This window comes from Triticum urartu, chromosome 2A, assembly GCF_056163025.1.
Source record: "Triticum urartu cultivar PI428250 chromosome 2A, HENAU_Tu73, whole genome shotgun sequence".
Classification (NCBI taxonomy): domain Eukaryota; kingdom Viridiplantae; phylum Streptophyta; class Magnoliopsida; order Poales; family Poaceae; genus Triticum; species Triticum urartu.
In genome coordinates, this window is record NC_141874.1 from 745,353,461 (window position 1) to 745,369,948 (window position 16,488).

The 16,488-nt window shown below is 51.0% G+C and overlaps 2 protein-coding genes across 2 annotated transcripts; both read left to right on the plus strand.

Moving 5' to 3' along the window:
- Positions 1 to 315: 315 nt before the first annotated feature.
- LOC147987601 (uncharacterized) lies at positions 316 to 13,794 on the plus strand. Its single transcript, XM_087542448.1, has 6 exons — positions 316 to 558; positions 936 to 1,310; positions 1,405 to 1,772; positions 1,862 to 1,932; positions 2,023 to 2,254; positions 13,596 to 13,794. Exons 1-6 carry the CDS (start codon positions 316 to 318, stop codon positions 13,792 to 13,794), a joined length of 1,488 nt encoding a protein of 495 aa, XP_087398574.1.
- Positions 13,795 to 13,839: 45 nt separating this feature from the next.
- Positions 13,840 to 16,249, plus strand: LOC125538357 (uncharacterized). Its single transcript, XM_048701617.2, has 3 exons — positions 13,840 to 13,974; positions 14,809 to 15,032; positions 15,344 to 16,249. The coding sequence occupies exons 2-3, from the start codon at positions 14,823 to 14,825 to the stop codon at positions 15,929 to 15,931; spliced, it is 798 nt and encodes a 265-aa protein (XP_048557574.2). The 5' UTR covers positions 13,840 to 13,974; positions 14,809 to 14,822; the 3' UTR covers positions 15,932 to 16,249.
- The last annotated feature ends 239 nt before the right edge of the window (positions 16,250 to 16,488 follow it).

A 16,488-nucleotide genomic window follows, 5' to 3' on the forward strand; every position in this document is an offset into this window, starting at 1 on the left:
TGCCCGCGGATTTCGCGGGATTCGAATTTCGGGAAGCGCGCGGGACGGAGGCGGCCGCAGTAATTGGATGGGATAGAACGGAGCCTCCTCGATCTCCGCGCCACCTTTTTCGCCACGTATCGCGCGTGCGACTATTGCGGGATTTGGCAGGATTGCCTGGGCCCACTGGTCAGTCACTCGGAAGCGACCCCATATAAGCTACCGGCCCAGGGCTTTTGAACAGTGCGCCTTCACTTTTCCCTTCCTTCGCAAAATCTTCCGCCACCTCCTCTCTCGCCTCGGTGCTGCCGGCCCGTTCGAGCTTCACCCGCGACGATGGTGAAGGAGAAGATGGCGGCTCTGGAGCGCGCGAAGAATGCGACGGCGCAGGGGAAAGCGAAGAAGTCCGGTCGGGGCGGATCTTCTTCGAGGTCCGCTCTGCCCAAGGACTGGATCCAGGGCGATTGGATGCCTTCGGCGATTCGGCAAGATGACCTTGATGATCTGGTTGAGGGGGGATTCATTCTCCATGAATCTGCGCATCTCCCGGGGAGCGAGATCGAACCCAGCCTCGTGAGGGTGAGTGCATCCTCCTCACTACCCACATTGATCGCGGATTTCCTCTGCCTCCTCATCCCTTCTTCCAGAGTTTCTTGAACTTCTTCGGAGCGCAGCTCCATCACTTTACTCCAAATTCTATTGTGTACCTTGCTACCTTTGTTTCCTTGTGCGAGAATTTCTTGGGTTGTCGCCCCCATTGGGGGCTCTTCAAGCACATTTTCACTTGTCGTTCCCAGTCGGTTAAGAAAGCCAAGTCGAGTGATGAAAGGACGCAAGTGATCCAGTTGTGCGGGGGCCTGGCAATCCAAATGAGGGGTAAAAGCTCTTTTTCGTCCATCACTTTTCCCGAGTCGGTCCGCGGGTGGCAGTTGACCTGGTTTTACTGTAAAGACCAGGTGACCCTAGGACAGTCGACCGGGCTTCCCCCTTTCTCCCTGAACCGAGCAGAAAAACCTTCCTCTCTGAAAGTGACGCCAGAAGAAAGGGCGCAAGTCAAAGTGCTGGTCGATCGAGTGGTTCAGCTTGTCCGCGATGGGGTGACCGGCATGGACTTGTTAGAAGTCTTCCTCCGGAGGCGCATCCAACCACTCCAAGCTCGTGACCACCCGATGTGGATGTATTCGGGTCTCGAAGACACCACTCGGATTCACCCGGAGGAGGTCACTGACGAGATGCTGGAAGGGTGGCTGTCGAGTATCACAGGGAACAAGGACAACCCCCGAGGAGCCAGGAGGATTCTTCCACTCGACCAATCATACGAAGTAGACAAGGTCTGATCTTGCATCTCTGACTGTAGCCTTGCTTTCTTCATTTTGTTCTCTTTGATTCAGTCGATTTACTCTTGTCTTGTTTGCTGTCTTCCAGGTCATTACTGAGATGTACTCAATGCCCAACGGAGCACAGGAGCAGGCCGAGGAGGGGGAGGCGAGCGGCGGCGAAAGTGGAGAAGAGTGGCAATCTGACGGTGAAGGGGAGGGGGATGATGACGACGACTCCAGTGACGAGGAGGAGGAAGAGGTTGAACCTCCCCGCTCGGAGAGGCGATCCAAGCTCACACACGATCCTTCGCGCGAACGTGGCAAGGTGACTATGCTTGTTGGGCAGTCGTCAAAGCGCCCTCGGACTTCTTCCCCAGCACCGGCAGAAAAAGCTCCCAAGCATCCACGAGCGACGCCGTCAAAACCGCCAAAGGCCCTGCCTAAGATGAAGATGACTGTTCCCACCATTTCCGGGTAACAATAGAACTTGTTTTCTTTTGTTGAACATGGATGGACTCTTGGTCGATTCATTGAATAGATCGACTGGTTTTCGAAACTTGCAGTGCTGCTACCTCTGAGATTTCTGCCAAGGATGATGACCAGGAGATGGAAGATGCTGTTACCTCCAATCCTGGTACAATTTCTGATGTTCCACTTTTGGTCGACTGACGGTCTCTTCCGGTCGATTGGATTTTTCATCTTTAACTTCGGATTTTTCTTATAGCTCCTCCTCACATCATCGACCTCCCTGATGATGATGACGAAGTGCCGCTGAGGGCGAGGAGGAATAGGAGGGCGTCGGCTGGCAAGACCCCACAAACCACATCAGCGCCTGAGGCCATAGTTCAAGAGGGTGGTAATACCACTCGGACTTCTGTGTCCTTCGCTGTGCCTCTCACGAGCGTCCGGCCTTCATCGTCGACTGCAGATCCGCCTTCCTATGATTATGAGATATGGCAAATGGACGTCAAAACGGCATTCCTTAACGGTTATCTTAAGGAAGAACTGTATATGATGCAGCCGGAAGGTTTTGTCGACCCTAAGAATGCTAACAAGGTATGCAAGCTCCAGCGATCCATTTATGGGCTGGTGCAAGCATCTCGGAGTTGGAAGATTCGCTTTGATGAGATGATCAAGGCGTTTGGGTTTATGCAGACTTACGGAGAAGCCTGCGTTTACAAGAAAGTGAGTGGGAGCTCTGTAGCATTTCTCATATTATATGTAGATGACATACTTTTGATGGGAAATGATATAGAACTTTTGGACAACATTAAGGCCTACTTGAATAAGAGTTTTTCAATGAAGGACCTTGGAGAAGCTGCTTATATATTAGGCATCAAGATCTATAGAGATAGATCAAGACGCCTCATAGGTCTTTCACAAAGCACATACCTTGAAAAGATATTGAAGAAGTTCAATATGGATCAGTCCAAGAAGGGGTTCTTGCCTGTGTTGCAAGGTGTGAAATTAAGCTCAACTCAATGCCTGATCACGGCAGAAGATATAGAAGAGATGAGTGTCATCCCCTATGCCTCAGCCATAGGGTCTATTATGTATGCCATGCTGTGCACCAGACCTGATGTAAACCTTGCCGTAAGTTTGGTAGGAAGGTACCAAAGTAATCCCGGCAAGGAACACTGGACAGCGGTCAAGAATATCCTGAAGTACCTGAAAAGGACTAAGGACATGTTTCTCGTTTATGGAGGTGATGAAGAGCTCGTCGTAAAGGGTTACGTCGACGCTAGCTTCGACACAGATCTGGATGACTCTAAGTCACAAACCGGATACGTGTATATGTTGAATGGTGGAGCAGTAAGCTGGTGCAGCTGCAAGCAGAGCGTCGTGGCGGGATCTACATGTGAAGCGGAGTACATGGCAGCCTCGGAGGCAGCGCATGAAGCAATTTGGGTGAAGGAGTTCATCACCGACCTAGGAGTCATACCCAATGCGTCGGGGCCGATCAAACTCTTCTGTGACAACACTGGAGCTATTGCACTTGCCAAGGAGCCCGGGTTTCACAAGAAGACCAGGCACATCAAGCGTCGCTTCAACTCCATTCGTGAAAATGTTCAAGATGGAGACATAGAAATTTGCAAAGTGCATATGGATCTGAATGTCGCAGATCCGTTGACTAAACCTCTCCCTAGAGCAAAACATGATCAACACCAGAACTCTATGGGTGTTCGATTCATCACAATGTAACTAGATTATTGACTCTAGTGCAAGTGGGAGACTGTTGGAAATATGCCCTAGAGGCAATAATAAAAGCATTATTATTATATTTGCTTGTTCATGATAATTGTCTTTTATTCATGCTATAATTGTGTTATCCGGAAATCGTAATGCATGTGTGAATATATAGACACCAACATGTCCCTAGTAAGCCTCTAGTTGACTAGCTCGTTGATCAACAGATAGTCATGGTTTCCTGACTATGGACATTGGATGTCATTGATAACGAGATCACATCATTAGGAGAATGATGTGATGGACAAGACCCAATCCTAAGCATAGCACAAAGATCGTATAGTTCGTTTGCTAGAGCTTTTCCAATGTCAAGTATCTTTTCCTTAGACCATGAGATCGTGTAACTCCCGGATACCGTAGGAGTGCTTTGGGTATGCCAAACGTCACAACGTAACTGGGTGACTATAAAGGTATACTACGGGTATCTCCGAAAGTATCTGTTGGGTTGACACGGATCGAGACTGGGATTTGTCACTCCGTATGACGGAGAGGTATCACTGGGCCCACTCGGTAATGCATCATCATAATGAGCTCAATGTGATCAAAGTGTTTGATCACGGGATCATGCATTACGGTATGAGTAAAGTGACTTGCCGGTAACAAGATTGAACGAGGTATTGGGATACCGACGATCGAATCTCGGGCAAGTAACATGCCGATTGACAAAGGGAATTGTATACGGGGTTGATTGAATCCTCGACATCATGGTTCATCCGATGAGATCATCGAGGAGCATGTGGGAGCCAACATGGGTATACAGATCCCGCTGTTGGTTATTGACCGGAGAGTCGTCTCGGTCATGTCTGCGTGTCTCCCGAACCCGTAGGGTCTACACACTTAAGGTTCGGTGACGCTAGGGTTATTAGGAAGACTTATATGTGATTACCGAATGTTGTTCGGAGTCCCGGATGAGATCTCGGACGTCATGAGGAGTTCCCGAATAGTCTGGAGGTAAAGATTTATATATGGGAAGTTGTCATACGGTCACAGGAAAGGTTTGGGGGCATATCGGTATTGTACCGGGGCCACCGGAGGGGTTCCGGGGGTCCACCGGGAGGGGCCACCTCTCCCGGAGGGCCTTATGGGTTGTATGAGGAAGGGATCCAGCCCAAAGTGGTCTGGGGCGCCACTCCCCCTAGGGCCCATGCGCCTAGGGTTGGGGGAAACCCTGAGGGGGGCGCCCCCCTTGCTTGGGGGGCAAGCCCCCTCCCCTTGGCCGCCGCCCCCCTCTAGATCTCATCTAGAGGGGCCGGCCCCCCTTCTCCCTTCCCCTATAAATAGAGGGGCGAGGGGAGGGCTGCTGGACACATCCAAGGCGCAGCCCCTCCCCTCCCCAACACCTCTCCTCCTCCGTCACGAGCTTGGCGAAGCCCTGCCGGAGTACTGCTGCTCCACCACCACCACGTCGTCGTGCTGCTGCTGGAGCCATCTTCCTCAACCTCTCCTTCCCCCTTGCTGGATCAAGAAGGAGGAGACGTCACGCTGACTGTACGTGTGTTGAACGCGGAGGTGCCGTCCGTTCGGCGCTAGGATCTCCGGTGATTTGGATCATGTCGAGTACGACTCCCCCATCCCCGTTCTTTGAACGCTTCCGCTCGCGATCTACAAAGGTATGTAGATGCAATCTGAATACTCGTTGCTAGATGAACTCATAGATGGATCTTGGTGAAACCGTAGGAAATTTTTTTATTTTCTGCAACGTTCCCCAACAGTTTGCTCTCCACTTGGTAGGATTTTAAACACTTAGGCGAGTACTGGACTGCAGCTAAGCCCCCGAGTGGGAGGTTTGCTCTCCACTCGGTAGGATTTTAAGCACTTAGGCGAGTACTGGACTGCAGCTAAGCCCCCGAGTGGGAGGTTTGCTCTCCACTCGGTAGGATTTTAAACACTTAGGCGAGTACTGGACTGCAGCTAAGCCCCCGAGTGGGAGGTTTGCTCTCCGCTCGGTAGGATTTTAAACACTTAGGCGAGTACTGGACTGCAGCTAAGCCCCCGAGTGGGAGGTTTGCTCTCCACTTGGTAGGATTTTAAGCACTTAGGCGAGTACCGGACTGCAGCTAAGCCCCCGAGTGGGAGGTTTGCTCTCCACTCGGTAGGATTTTAAACACTTAGGCGAGTACTGGACTGCAGCTAAGCCTCCGAGTGGGAGGTTTGCTCTCCACTCGGTGGGATTTTAAACACTTAGGCGAGTACTGGACTGCAGCTAAGCCCCCGAGTGGGAGGTTTGCTCTCCACTCGGTAGGATTTTAAACACTTAGGCGAGTACTGGACTGCAGCTAAGCCCCCGAGTGAGAGGTTTGCTCTCCACTCGGTAGGATTTTAAACACTTAGGTGAGTACTGGACTGCAGCTAAGCCCCCGAGTGGGAGGCTGGCTCTCCACTCGGTAGGATTTTCAAATACTTAGGCGAGTACTGGACTGCAGCTAAGCCCCCGAGTGGGAGGCTGGCTCACCACTCGGTAGGATTTTCAAATACTTAGGCGAAACAGGTTCGCAGCTAAGCCTCCGAGTGAGAGGCTGGCTCATAACTCGGTAGGATTTTAAAACACTTACGCGAAACAGGTTCGCAGCTAAGCCTCCGAGTGAGAGGCTGGCTCATCACTCAGTAGGATTTTCAAACACTTAGGCGAAACAGGTTCGCAGCTAAGCCTCCGAGTGAGAGGCTGGCTCATCACTCGGTAGGAATTTTTTTTACAAACTTAGGCGAAGCGGATTCGCAGCTAAGCCACCCACTGGGGGATTTCTCACGCAAACAAAAACAATAATAATCACTGGGAAAATTATAACGCTCTTGTCTTTGATAAATAAACTACGGAAGTTTTTCTTATTACATCTCATCCGAGTGAGAATTCAAGTATAAAAGGGGCGGAGCAACTCCGCATTCCAAGCTCGTGGCTCATCAATCTGGCGATCGACATTGTAAAGGTGATACGCTCCATTGTGGAGGACTCTGGTAACGATGAAGGGACCTTCCCAAGTAGGAGCGAGCTTGTGTGGCTTTTGTTGATCCACTCGGAGGACCAAATCTCCTTCTTGGAAGGCTCGACTCTTCACATTTCTGGCATGGAATCGACGCAAGTCTTGCTGATAAATGGTCGATCGAATCATAGCCATTTCTCTTTCTTCTTCCAGGAGGTCGACTGCGTCTTGCCGGGCTTGTTCTGCTTCTTCTTCAGAGTAGAGCTCGACTCGAGGTGCATTGTGAAGCAGATCACTCGGCAAGACTGCCTCCGCTCCGTAGACCAGAAAGAACGGGGTTCTTCCAGTCGACCGATTCGGGGTAGTCCTCAATCCCCAAAGAACTGATGGAAGCTCGTCGACCCATGCACCTGTTGCGTGCTTGAGATCGTGCATCAGTCGGGGTTTCAGTCCTTTGAGAATTAAGCCGTTTGCTCTCTCCGCTTGTCCATTCGACTGGGGGTGAGCGACTGAAGCGTAGTCGACTCGTGTGCCTTGAGAGGCGCAAAAAGCTCTGAACTTGTCTAAATCAAAGTTTGACCCATTGTCAGTGATGATTCTATGTGGAACTCCATATCTGAATATCAACTCTCTGATGAAACTGATAGCAGTGCAAGCATCAAGATTCTTGATAGGCTTAGCTTCAATCCATTTGGTGAACTTGTCGACTGCCACTAGTACATGTGTGAAACCGCTCCTGCCCGTTCTCAGCGGTCCAACCATATCCAATCCCCAAACAGCGAAGGGCCAGACAAGTGGAATGGTCTTCAGGGCTGATGCAGGTTTGTGCGACATATTGGAGTAGAACTGGCATCCTTCGCACTTGTCGACTATCTCTTTCGCCATTTCATTTGCTCTTGGCCAGTAAAATCCCGCTCGGTATGCTTTAGCCACGATGGTCCGAGAGGACGCATGGTGACCACAGGTCCCCGAGTGGATATCATCAAGGATTATTTGACCTTCTTCTGGTGTTATACACTTCTGACTGACTCCGGTCGCGCTTTCTCTATACAACTGTCCCTTTATGACTGTAAAGGCTTTGGATCGACGGACGATCTGTCGAGCCTCTTCCTCGTCCTCCGGGAGTTCTTTCCTTAGGATATACGTGATGTACGGTACCGTCCAGTCGTGTGTGATTACCAAGACTTCCATGATTAGGTCGACCACTGCTGGAATTTCGACTTCAGTCGGATCCGTGGCACTCTTTGGCTGCAGGGTTTCATCAGTAAAAGGATCTTCTTGAACTGACGGCGAGTGGATGTGTTCCAAAAACACATTGCTGGGAATGGCTTCTCTCTTGGAACCTATTTTTGCCAAATCATCAGCTGCTTGATTTTTCAGTCGGGGTATGTGATGAAGCTCTAACCCCTCGAATTTCTTCTCTAACTTTCTCACTGCATTGCAATAACCAGTCATGGCTGGACTTCTGACGTCCCACTCCTTCATCACCTGATTAACCACCAAATCTGAGTCGCCATAGACCATGAGGCGACGGACGCCGAGTGAAATGGCCATGCGCAACCCATACAAAAGTGCTTCATATTCTGCTTCGTTATTGGAGGAATCGAAGTGGATCTGGAGAACATATCTGAGCTTATCTCCTCGGGGGGAAACCAATACTACCCCAGCACCGGAACCATTCAGCATCTTAGACCCATCGAAGAACATGGTCCAGTGCTCCGAGTGAATTTGAGTCGGTAGTTGCTGTTCGATCCACTCGGCGACGAAATCTGCTATTGCTTGGGACTTGATAGCCTTCTTTGCCTCAAACTTGATATCTAGGGGAAGGAGTTCAATCGCCCATTTTGCCAATCAACCAGTTGCATCTCTGTTGTGCAAAATCTCTGACAATGGAGCGTCGATGACGACTGTGATGGAATGGTCAGAGAAGTAATGTGCAACCTTCTTCGTGGTCATATAAATCCCATATACAAGCTTCTAGTAATGAGGATATCTTTGCTTTGATGGAGTCAAAACTTCAGAAACATAATATACTGGGCGCTGAACCTTGAAGGCCTTTCCTTCTTCTTCCCGCTCGACCGTAAGTACTGTACTGACGACTTGTCCCGTGGCTGCAATGTAAAGCAGCAAAGGCTCCTTGCTGATTGGGGCAGCAAGCACCGACTGGGTGGAGAGCAGAGCTTTGAGCTCTGCAAACGCTGCATCAGCTTCTGGAGTCCACTCGAACTTGTCAGACTTCTTCATCAGTCGGTAAAGAGGCAACGCCTTTTCACCGAGACGAGAGATGAACCGACTTAGAGCGGCCAAGCAACCTGTAAGCTTCTGGACGTCGTGCACGTGCACAGGACGTTTCATCCGGAGTATAGTCCCAACCTTTTCAGGATTGGCATCGATTCCCCGTTCAGAAACGAGAAAACCGAGTAACTTTCCACCGGGAACTCCGAATGTGCACTTTGATGGATTGAGCTTGATATCATACCTCCTGAGGTTGGCAAAGGTTTCAGCAAGGTCAGTCAGCAGGTCGGAACCCTTCCGTGACTTGACCACAATATCATCCATGTATGCTTCCACATTCCGACTGATTTGAGTGAGCAAACACTTCTGAATCATCCTCATGAACGTGGCTCCGGCATTCTTGAGGCCGAATGGCATGGTTACATAACAGAAGCACCCGAATGGAGTGATGAAAGATGTTTTGATCTCGTCAGGCCCGTACAGACGGATCTGATGGTACCCGGAATAGGCGTCTAAAAAAGACAATCGCTCACACCCCGCAGTCGAGTCGACTATCTGATCGATGCGGGGAGAGGAAAATGATCTTTCGGGCAGGCCCGATTGATATGCTTAAAGTCAATGCACATGCGAAGTGACTTGTCCTTCTTGGGGACCATGACCACGTTGGCGAGCCACTCGGAGTGGTAAATCTCTCGGATGAACTCCGCTGCTAAGAGCCGAGCCACCTCCTCGCCAATAGCCTTTCTCTTCTGGATGGCGGACCGTCGGAGATGTTCTTTGACAGGTTTCACTTTTGGGTCGACTCGTAGGCGGTGCTCAGCCAGCCCCCTGGGAACACCTGGCATGTCAGAAGGCTTCCATGCGAAGATGTCCCAGTTCTCACGGAGGAACTGGATGAGTGCTTCTTCCTATTTGGAGTCGAGTGTTGTTGAGATATGAGTCGGAGCAGCATTGGGATCGGTCGGGTGAATATGAACCGGCTTCGTTTCACCAGACGACTGAAAAGCGGATTCTGAAGCGGGCTTCTTGGCTCGTAACAAATCACTCGGATCTGCAGTCTTCTGATACTCCTGCAGCTCGACCACTGCCATCTGAGCATCTGCAATCTTTGAACCTTTCTGAAAACACTCTTCTGCCTTCTTCCGATTGCCCGTAACAGTGATCACACCTCTGGGACCGGGCATTTTCAATTTGAGATACACATAACATGGTCGAGCCATGAAGCGTGCATAAGCTGGCCTGCCCAATATGGCGTGATAAGCACTCTGAAAATCCACAACCTCGAATGTCAACTTTTCTTTGCGGTAATTCTTGGAATCATCGAAAACCACATAAAGAGCAATTTGGCCGAGTGACTCAGCCTTCTTCCCAGGAATGACTCCGTGGAAGCTCATGTTGCTGGAACTGAGTTTGGACATCGGAATGCCCATCCCTTTCAACGTTTCTGCATACAGTATATTCAAACCACTGCCACCATCCATCAGGACTTTGGTCAGTCGAGTGCCTTCGACAACTGGGTCGACCACCAAAGCTTGCCTCCCAAGGGTGGCAATGTGCGTGGGGTGATCGGACTGGTCGAATGTGATGGCAGTCTGAGACCACTTCAGATAACTGGGTGTTGCCGGAGCAACCATATTCACCTCACGGTTGATAACTTTCAGTCGGCTTTTGCTTTCAACATCAGCAAAAATCATCAGGGTGGAATTGACCTGGGGGTATCCATCACTATCTTCTTTGTCCTCAACTTTATCCGACTCTTTATCTTTATCTTTGGACTGTTTGCCCTGGAACTGCTGGATCAAGAGCCGACACTGTCGAGTGGTATGTTTCGGGTAAATGAGTTTACCCTCTTCATCTTTCTTGGTGTGGATGTGACACGGCAGATCCAACACATCATTTCCATCTTGGTCTTTAACTTTCTTGGGGTTCCAAGGTCCCTTGGGTTTCCCCTTAAACTTTCCTTGGGTTACGGCCAGGGCCTCCCCAGGAGCAGCTGGCTCGGCTTTCCGCTTCTGTTTCCGATTGGAATTTCCTCCTCCGGTTTCCTGGGCGACTGACTTGTGCTTGCCACTCCAGAGTCAATCCTCATCTTCACCATTAGCGTACTTGGTGGCAATCTCCATCATCCGATTCAGAGACATCTCTCCGGTTCGACCGAATTTCAGATTCAACTCTCTGTACTTGACGCCTTCTTTAAAGGCACAGACTGCTTGATGATCTGGTACATTTTCAACTGTGTGATGCAATGTGATCCATCTCTGAATGTAATCCCTCAGAGTTTCATTCGGCTTCTGCACGCAAGACCGCAGTTCCGTAAGACCTGCAGGTCGCTTGCATGTTCCTTCAAATGTTGTGACAAACACTCGGGCGAGATCTTCCCAAGTGTAAATGCTGCTGGGTGCTAACTGATTCAGCCACGCTCTGGCCGAGCCCTCTAACATGAGAGGCAGGTGCTTCATGGCTACCTCATCATTGCCACCGCCAATCTGGACAGCCACTCGGTAGTCTTCAAGCCAAGTATCGGGCTTGGACTCTCTGGTGAACTTACTGACTCCAGTCGCCAACCTGAAGTTGGGAGGAATCACAGCGGCTCTGATGGCTCGACTGAAACACTCCTGCCCTGAAACATGTACTCTGCTATTGGTAGGCGCATCTCTGTCATGGCCTTCTCGGTGAGCTCTGTTCCTGTCGACCAAACCTTGAACAAGAATGGATCTCGCATCAAAGCCTAGTTCCCTGGGGTCGACTGGAATCCTCCGCCTAACACTATGAGGGCGTCTGTCATCCTGCTGTCGAGGCACATATGATCCACTCCTCGGGGGAGGGGTGAGCACTCGACGTCGATCATCACGATCGAATCGGTGATCATACTGCTCACGGTTCCTGTGCTGATCACGCCGGTCTCCACGTCCCTCACGCCTCGGGGGCGATCTTGGGCTGTGAGCCGACTGTACTGTGTCTGCTGCAATGGATCGGCTATGGATCCTGTTCCGCGACTGAGAAACAGCGGAATTCTGGTCTCCTGCTGCCCGGAGTAATGCTCTGATCTGCAACAGGCCTCTGCCAGCCTCTGACTGGGAGGGCTGAATTGACTCTGGCACTCTGCTATACGGGCTGCAGCTGCTAAATTCTGAATCGGAGTTCGATATACCTGCGGGGGCGGAAAGAGCTGACGTCGACTGGATTCTGGAACCCGTTGACGCGCTCGCTCGTCGAGTGCTCGCTGGAGGTTCTCCAGTCAAGTGCGCTCAACCAAGTTAGCCAAGCGCGCGTCCTCCAAGGCACGGGCCTCGGGGGTTTCTCCAACGATAGGAGTGTGAAGTGCATCCATGTTCCGGCGACGAAGTTCCTCTCTCTGCAGCGACGTGAGAGGCTCGGGGAGATACTCCTCATGGGGATGTGACGGGTCGCCTCCGCCCGCGCCTCCGTCGGTGCGGGGAAAACCGGGAGGACTGCGTGGTCCATCGATTACCAAAACCTCCGCCGCTGGGTCACTGCTGTCGCATTCGGACGCGGTCTCTGCGGAGCCAGTCGACGGGTCGAACAGGCCGTAGAGGGATTCGTCGGGCTCGATCGCCGCGACTTGTGGGGTGGCCGACTGGCGGGCCACCGCATGCCTCACCCACCTCTGAAGCCTCGACCGACCGGAGCGCTTGCGCCGGCGGGAGACAGGGAGGGAGGACGCCACAGGAGCCGACCGATACTGGGTCGACGGCTGTCGCAGGAGGACACCACGGACGCATGCGTGAAAGTGCGTCGCCCCGCGGACAGGGAGCGCGTCGACGTCAAGTGGAGCCTCCTGAAGCTAAGCGGAGTCGTCGGCGATGAACGTGAGCGCGCCGAGACGGATCTCGCGGCCCTCCACCAAAACTCCGCCCGAAACCATGATCAAGGGGATCGGAAAAAATCGCAACTTCTCCAACTAGGCGCTAAGACTCCAGCCCCACGGTGGGCGCCAACTGTCGTGGTTCTAACTCTGACAGTAATGTATGGGGGTATGTATGGATAGGCTAGATCTTAGCTATGGAGAAGTTGTAAGCACACGAGGCTTACGAGTTCAGGCCCTTCTCAGAGGAAGTAACAGCCCTACGTCTCGGAGTCCGGAGGCGGTCGACTGGGTTATGTGTGTATGAGTTACAGGGGTGCGAACCCTTTACACTGAGGAGGGGGGTGGCTTATATAGAGTTCGCCAGACCCCTCCGGCCCTCAGTTATGCAGGGTTTAAAGTACATTAAGGCTGGGCGTTACTGGTAACGCCTCTAATAAAGTGCTATGATGACCATAAAAGCTACTTAATGACCGACCGTTTGCTTGTGGAGTGACTTTAGATCTCCTGGCAGTCGAGTGGTTGGCTTCGTGGTCGAGTGATAGCTTCGTGGTCGAGTGTCTTTGAATCTGTCGAGTGGAACACCTCTAAGTCGATTGAAAGGTGATTTCTTCTAGGGATGTCCTTGGTAGGGCAGTTAGGACAAGTCCATGACCCTACCCTAGGTACATGGCTTCATCAGCCGGACCCACTGGTATGCTTGCATTAAAAAAGGACGAGGATTCCGAAGGTATCTAGACACTGCTATGTGGCCAAATTAGAAGTGGATAAGGCCGGACCCCCTGGCATGCTTGCATTCACTTCGGCAGAGTGGGTAGTTGGGTGGCTGGCATGCGAGCCCGAGGCGGACACCGAGTGGACGTGTGGCGTGTCTGTCTGGACTGTTTTATGCCTGTGTGAACGTAAATCAGACGCAAATATGGATCGAAAATGCATACAGACGAACACCGAGCGGACCAATTTTGAGTTTAAGTCCGCGTGTTAGGCAACGCAAACGGACACGCACGGACTATTTGTGTGAGCGTGGGTGTGAAGCCTGGCAGGGTGGCGGACTGGTGGGCTGTGACTGAGCGGCGTCGCGGCGGAGGTGGGGATGGGGACGGAGACGAAGCGCGTCGGATTCGCGGAGCCGAGGATCGAAGGCGCCGGCGAGGCAGGGCTAGGAAGCCCAGTCCGCGGGGCCGCGGCCGGGGAAGAGGAGGCCGCCGTCGTCGTCGGCGGCGGCGGCAAGGCAAACGCACGGCCGCTCCGTCGCAGAGGGGTCAAGTGAAGCGCAAGGCGGCCCTGAGGAGGAAGCGCCCGCCTCCCCGCGACGGGGAAAAGCGGCCGCCTCCGGCCCGGAGCTCGGCGCCGGTGGCGGGGGATTACAAGGAGGAGGACGCGATCGCCGTGCACCGTCGGGTCTGGGAGAGGAGATGGGCCGGCAATTTCGGCTCCTTCGACGACGGAAGTGAGAAGAAACCCTCTACTTGCGCCTGATTTTTCTAGTGCCACGCCTTACATGTTCAGTTAGTGTAAGGATCAATCACACAAGGGAATGACCCGATCTATCGACGCTGGAAATTGAAGCAATTTTGTTGCTGATGTTGTTACATTGGATTGGATTACATGCCACAGCCACAAATCCTATGCGTAGGTCACAGACCCTTTGCACTGCATATTGCTAGGATCATATATAGTTACTGAAACTAGAGTGCTGGTGAGATTAAATCTGTTTTGTTGTTGCTGTTGTTAGATCTCTAGATTCAATGCCACAACCACAAATTCAACCCATTGACCACAGACCCTTTGCACTGCATAAAATTGCTATGATAGCCTAGGAACATAGTTACTGAAACTGGACCGCTGGTCAAATTAAAGCTGTTTTGTTGTTGCCCTTGTTAGATTAGATTGGATGCCACAGCCACGAATCCAAACCATTGATCAGAGACCTTTGCACTGCATAATTGCTGGGACAATAGTTACTAAAACTGTATGCCTGTTTTTCTTTTCCATCTGATTGCATACACGGAACAAGGCTGGTAAAGATCCTAGTTCCAGTCTTTTCCTATTCATCTGGCTGTATGGTCCGTTTTCGATAACTGATTACTTATGTATAGAAAAGCCAACTCAGCCATAGATAAGAACATGGATGACATTCATATCTATTTTCTGGTGTATGCTGCTACTTAGTGTTGTCTGTTACTGTTTTCCAATAACATGCCAGTACCATTGTCTAAGTGTCTACCTGTATCTTTATTTGTACAGCAAGTATTCATCACTAACTTAATTTGTCTTCTCGCAGCGGGTATCGGTCCCATGTGCTACACATCCGAACCGCCCACCCCGGAATACCTTTTCAGAGAACAGACCGTGCAGATCTTCTCCATCAGGGTCAGGGCCCCAACAGATGGTCTCAAGTGGCCACTGCATGTCCATGGCTATGTCACCACCAGAGACTCGATGGATCGCAATCGCAACTATCTCTTTAGGTGCGCAAGGGATAACTGCCAAACCCTCACGCAAAACGTGAGTACCACCTAATTTTCTCTGTTTTTACCTGCTTTGTCAACAATCTCTTGCTGCTGCTAGTACTACCTGGCCTCTTAATCTACTGTGCAATTGTAGATGTACTTCTCATTCAATGTTTACGCTGACCAACCTCTATGTTTATCTAATTTCAACCTTGAACAACTAAGCAATCGAACAAATAAACATCCTTTTGGATCAACCTTTGATTAACATAATATGCTGGTTGCATCTCTGCTTGTTGGAAACAACAAGACATATTTCTACAAGTCTGTCAGTTGATTAATCACCAGGTAATGCCTGTGTTGCAGGATCCATTCTTGCTGTTAACAGGCCCATCCCGCGGGGTAGTGTTCCTCGATCCGATCACGTTCGAATTCCAGCTAAAAGTGAAGGGAAAAGGGGAGTCCGAGGACGAAATGCTGGCTTTTGGTGTCTTCTACTACGGCGATGGGAATGCTTGTGCACGCAAGCTCTCCATGTCCATCCCCCACAACCGCTGCACGCTCGAGTACGAAGTGGCGCTGCGGCCGCGCTCGGTCGAGGCCACCATCAGCGTCAAGATCGTCGACGGGTCATGGCCGGAGAACCACCGAGGACAGGTTGTCGCCCTCACCTCCGGCGTAGACGGGGAGATCGTCTTGCTTCGTTCTGGAGACAGAGAACTGCCCGTCGGTTCGGACGGCGCGATCGAGCTCTCAAGGCGGGTTGTTTCTGTAGATCTAAGAGAGAAACTGACGGTTGCTGTGGATGCCTCTCTGTCCGGTTTCCTTGCGCGGGGTACAGCTGAGTTCAAGCCGGAGAACTACGGCACGAGCCACGGCGTGTGCGACCTCGGTTCCTGCAAGATTCAAGTCGCCGTTGCTTGGTCCCTTTTCGTTATTGTGTTGGGAAGATAGATAGACTGTGTTGGGTAGTGTTTGGTGGTTGCCTGTTTAGCGATTTTCAGGGGTAGCATCCCTGAAGCTGTTCAACTTTTCTGTATGGTCATGTCATGATGCCTTTTCGTGGCACTCAGCTTGTTATGTGTTTGCTCAGATGTTATGGTACTCAAATTGTAATTTTATACACTAGGAATGCATGGATGCTAGAAGAAGGTATATTTCTGCACAAATTAGCACATGTATATTTCCCTGAACACATTGCTTCCTATATCATCAATTCTAAAGGAAGTATATGACCACATGTTGTTTCCTTTATCATCAGTTTGTGTGTACATGGCCAAATTATTTCCCTGAATGTTGTAATATTTATGCCACTCGGGTCTAGTGTTGCTATTTACTCCCTCTGTATCGTAGTGTCAAAAAACGTCTTATACTTTGATACAGAGGGAGTACGCTGTGTACCTGACACCATCCGGTTCAAGGCATTTCTATTCTCTTCTTATTGTACCTGGGAATAGTTACAGAACCTGTTTTTTTGGGAGCATAAGAGAGTCAGCTTAGCTAAACTTATG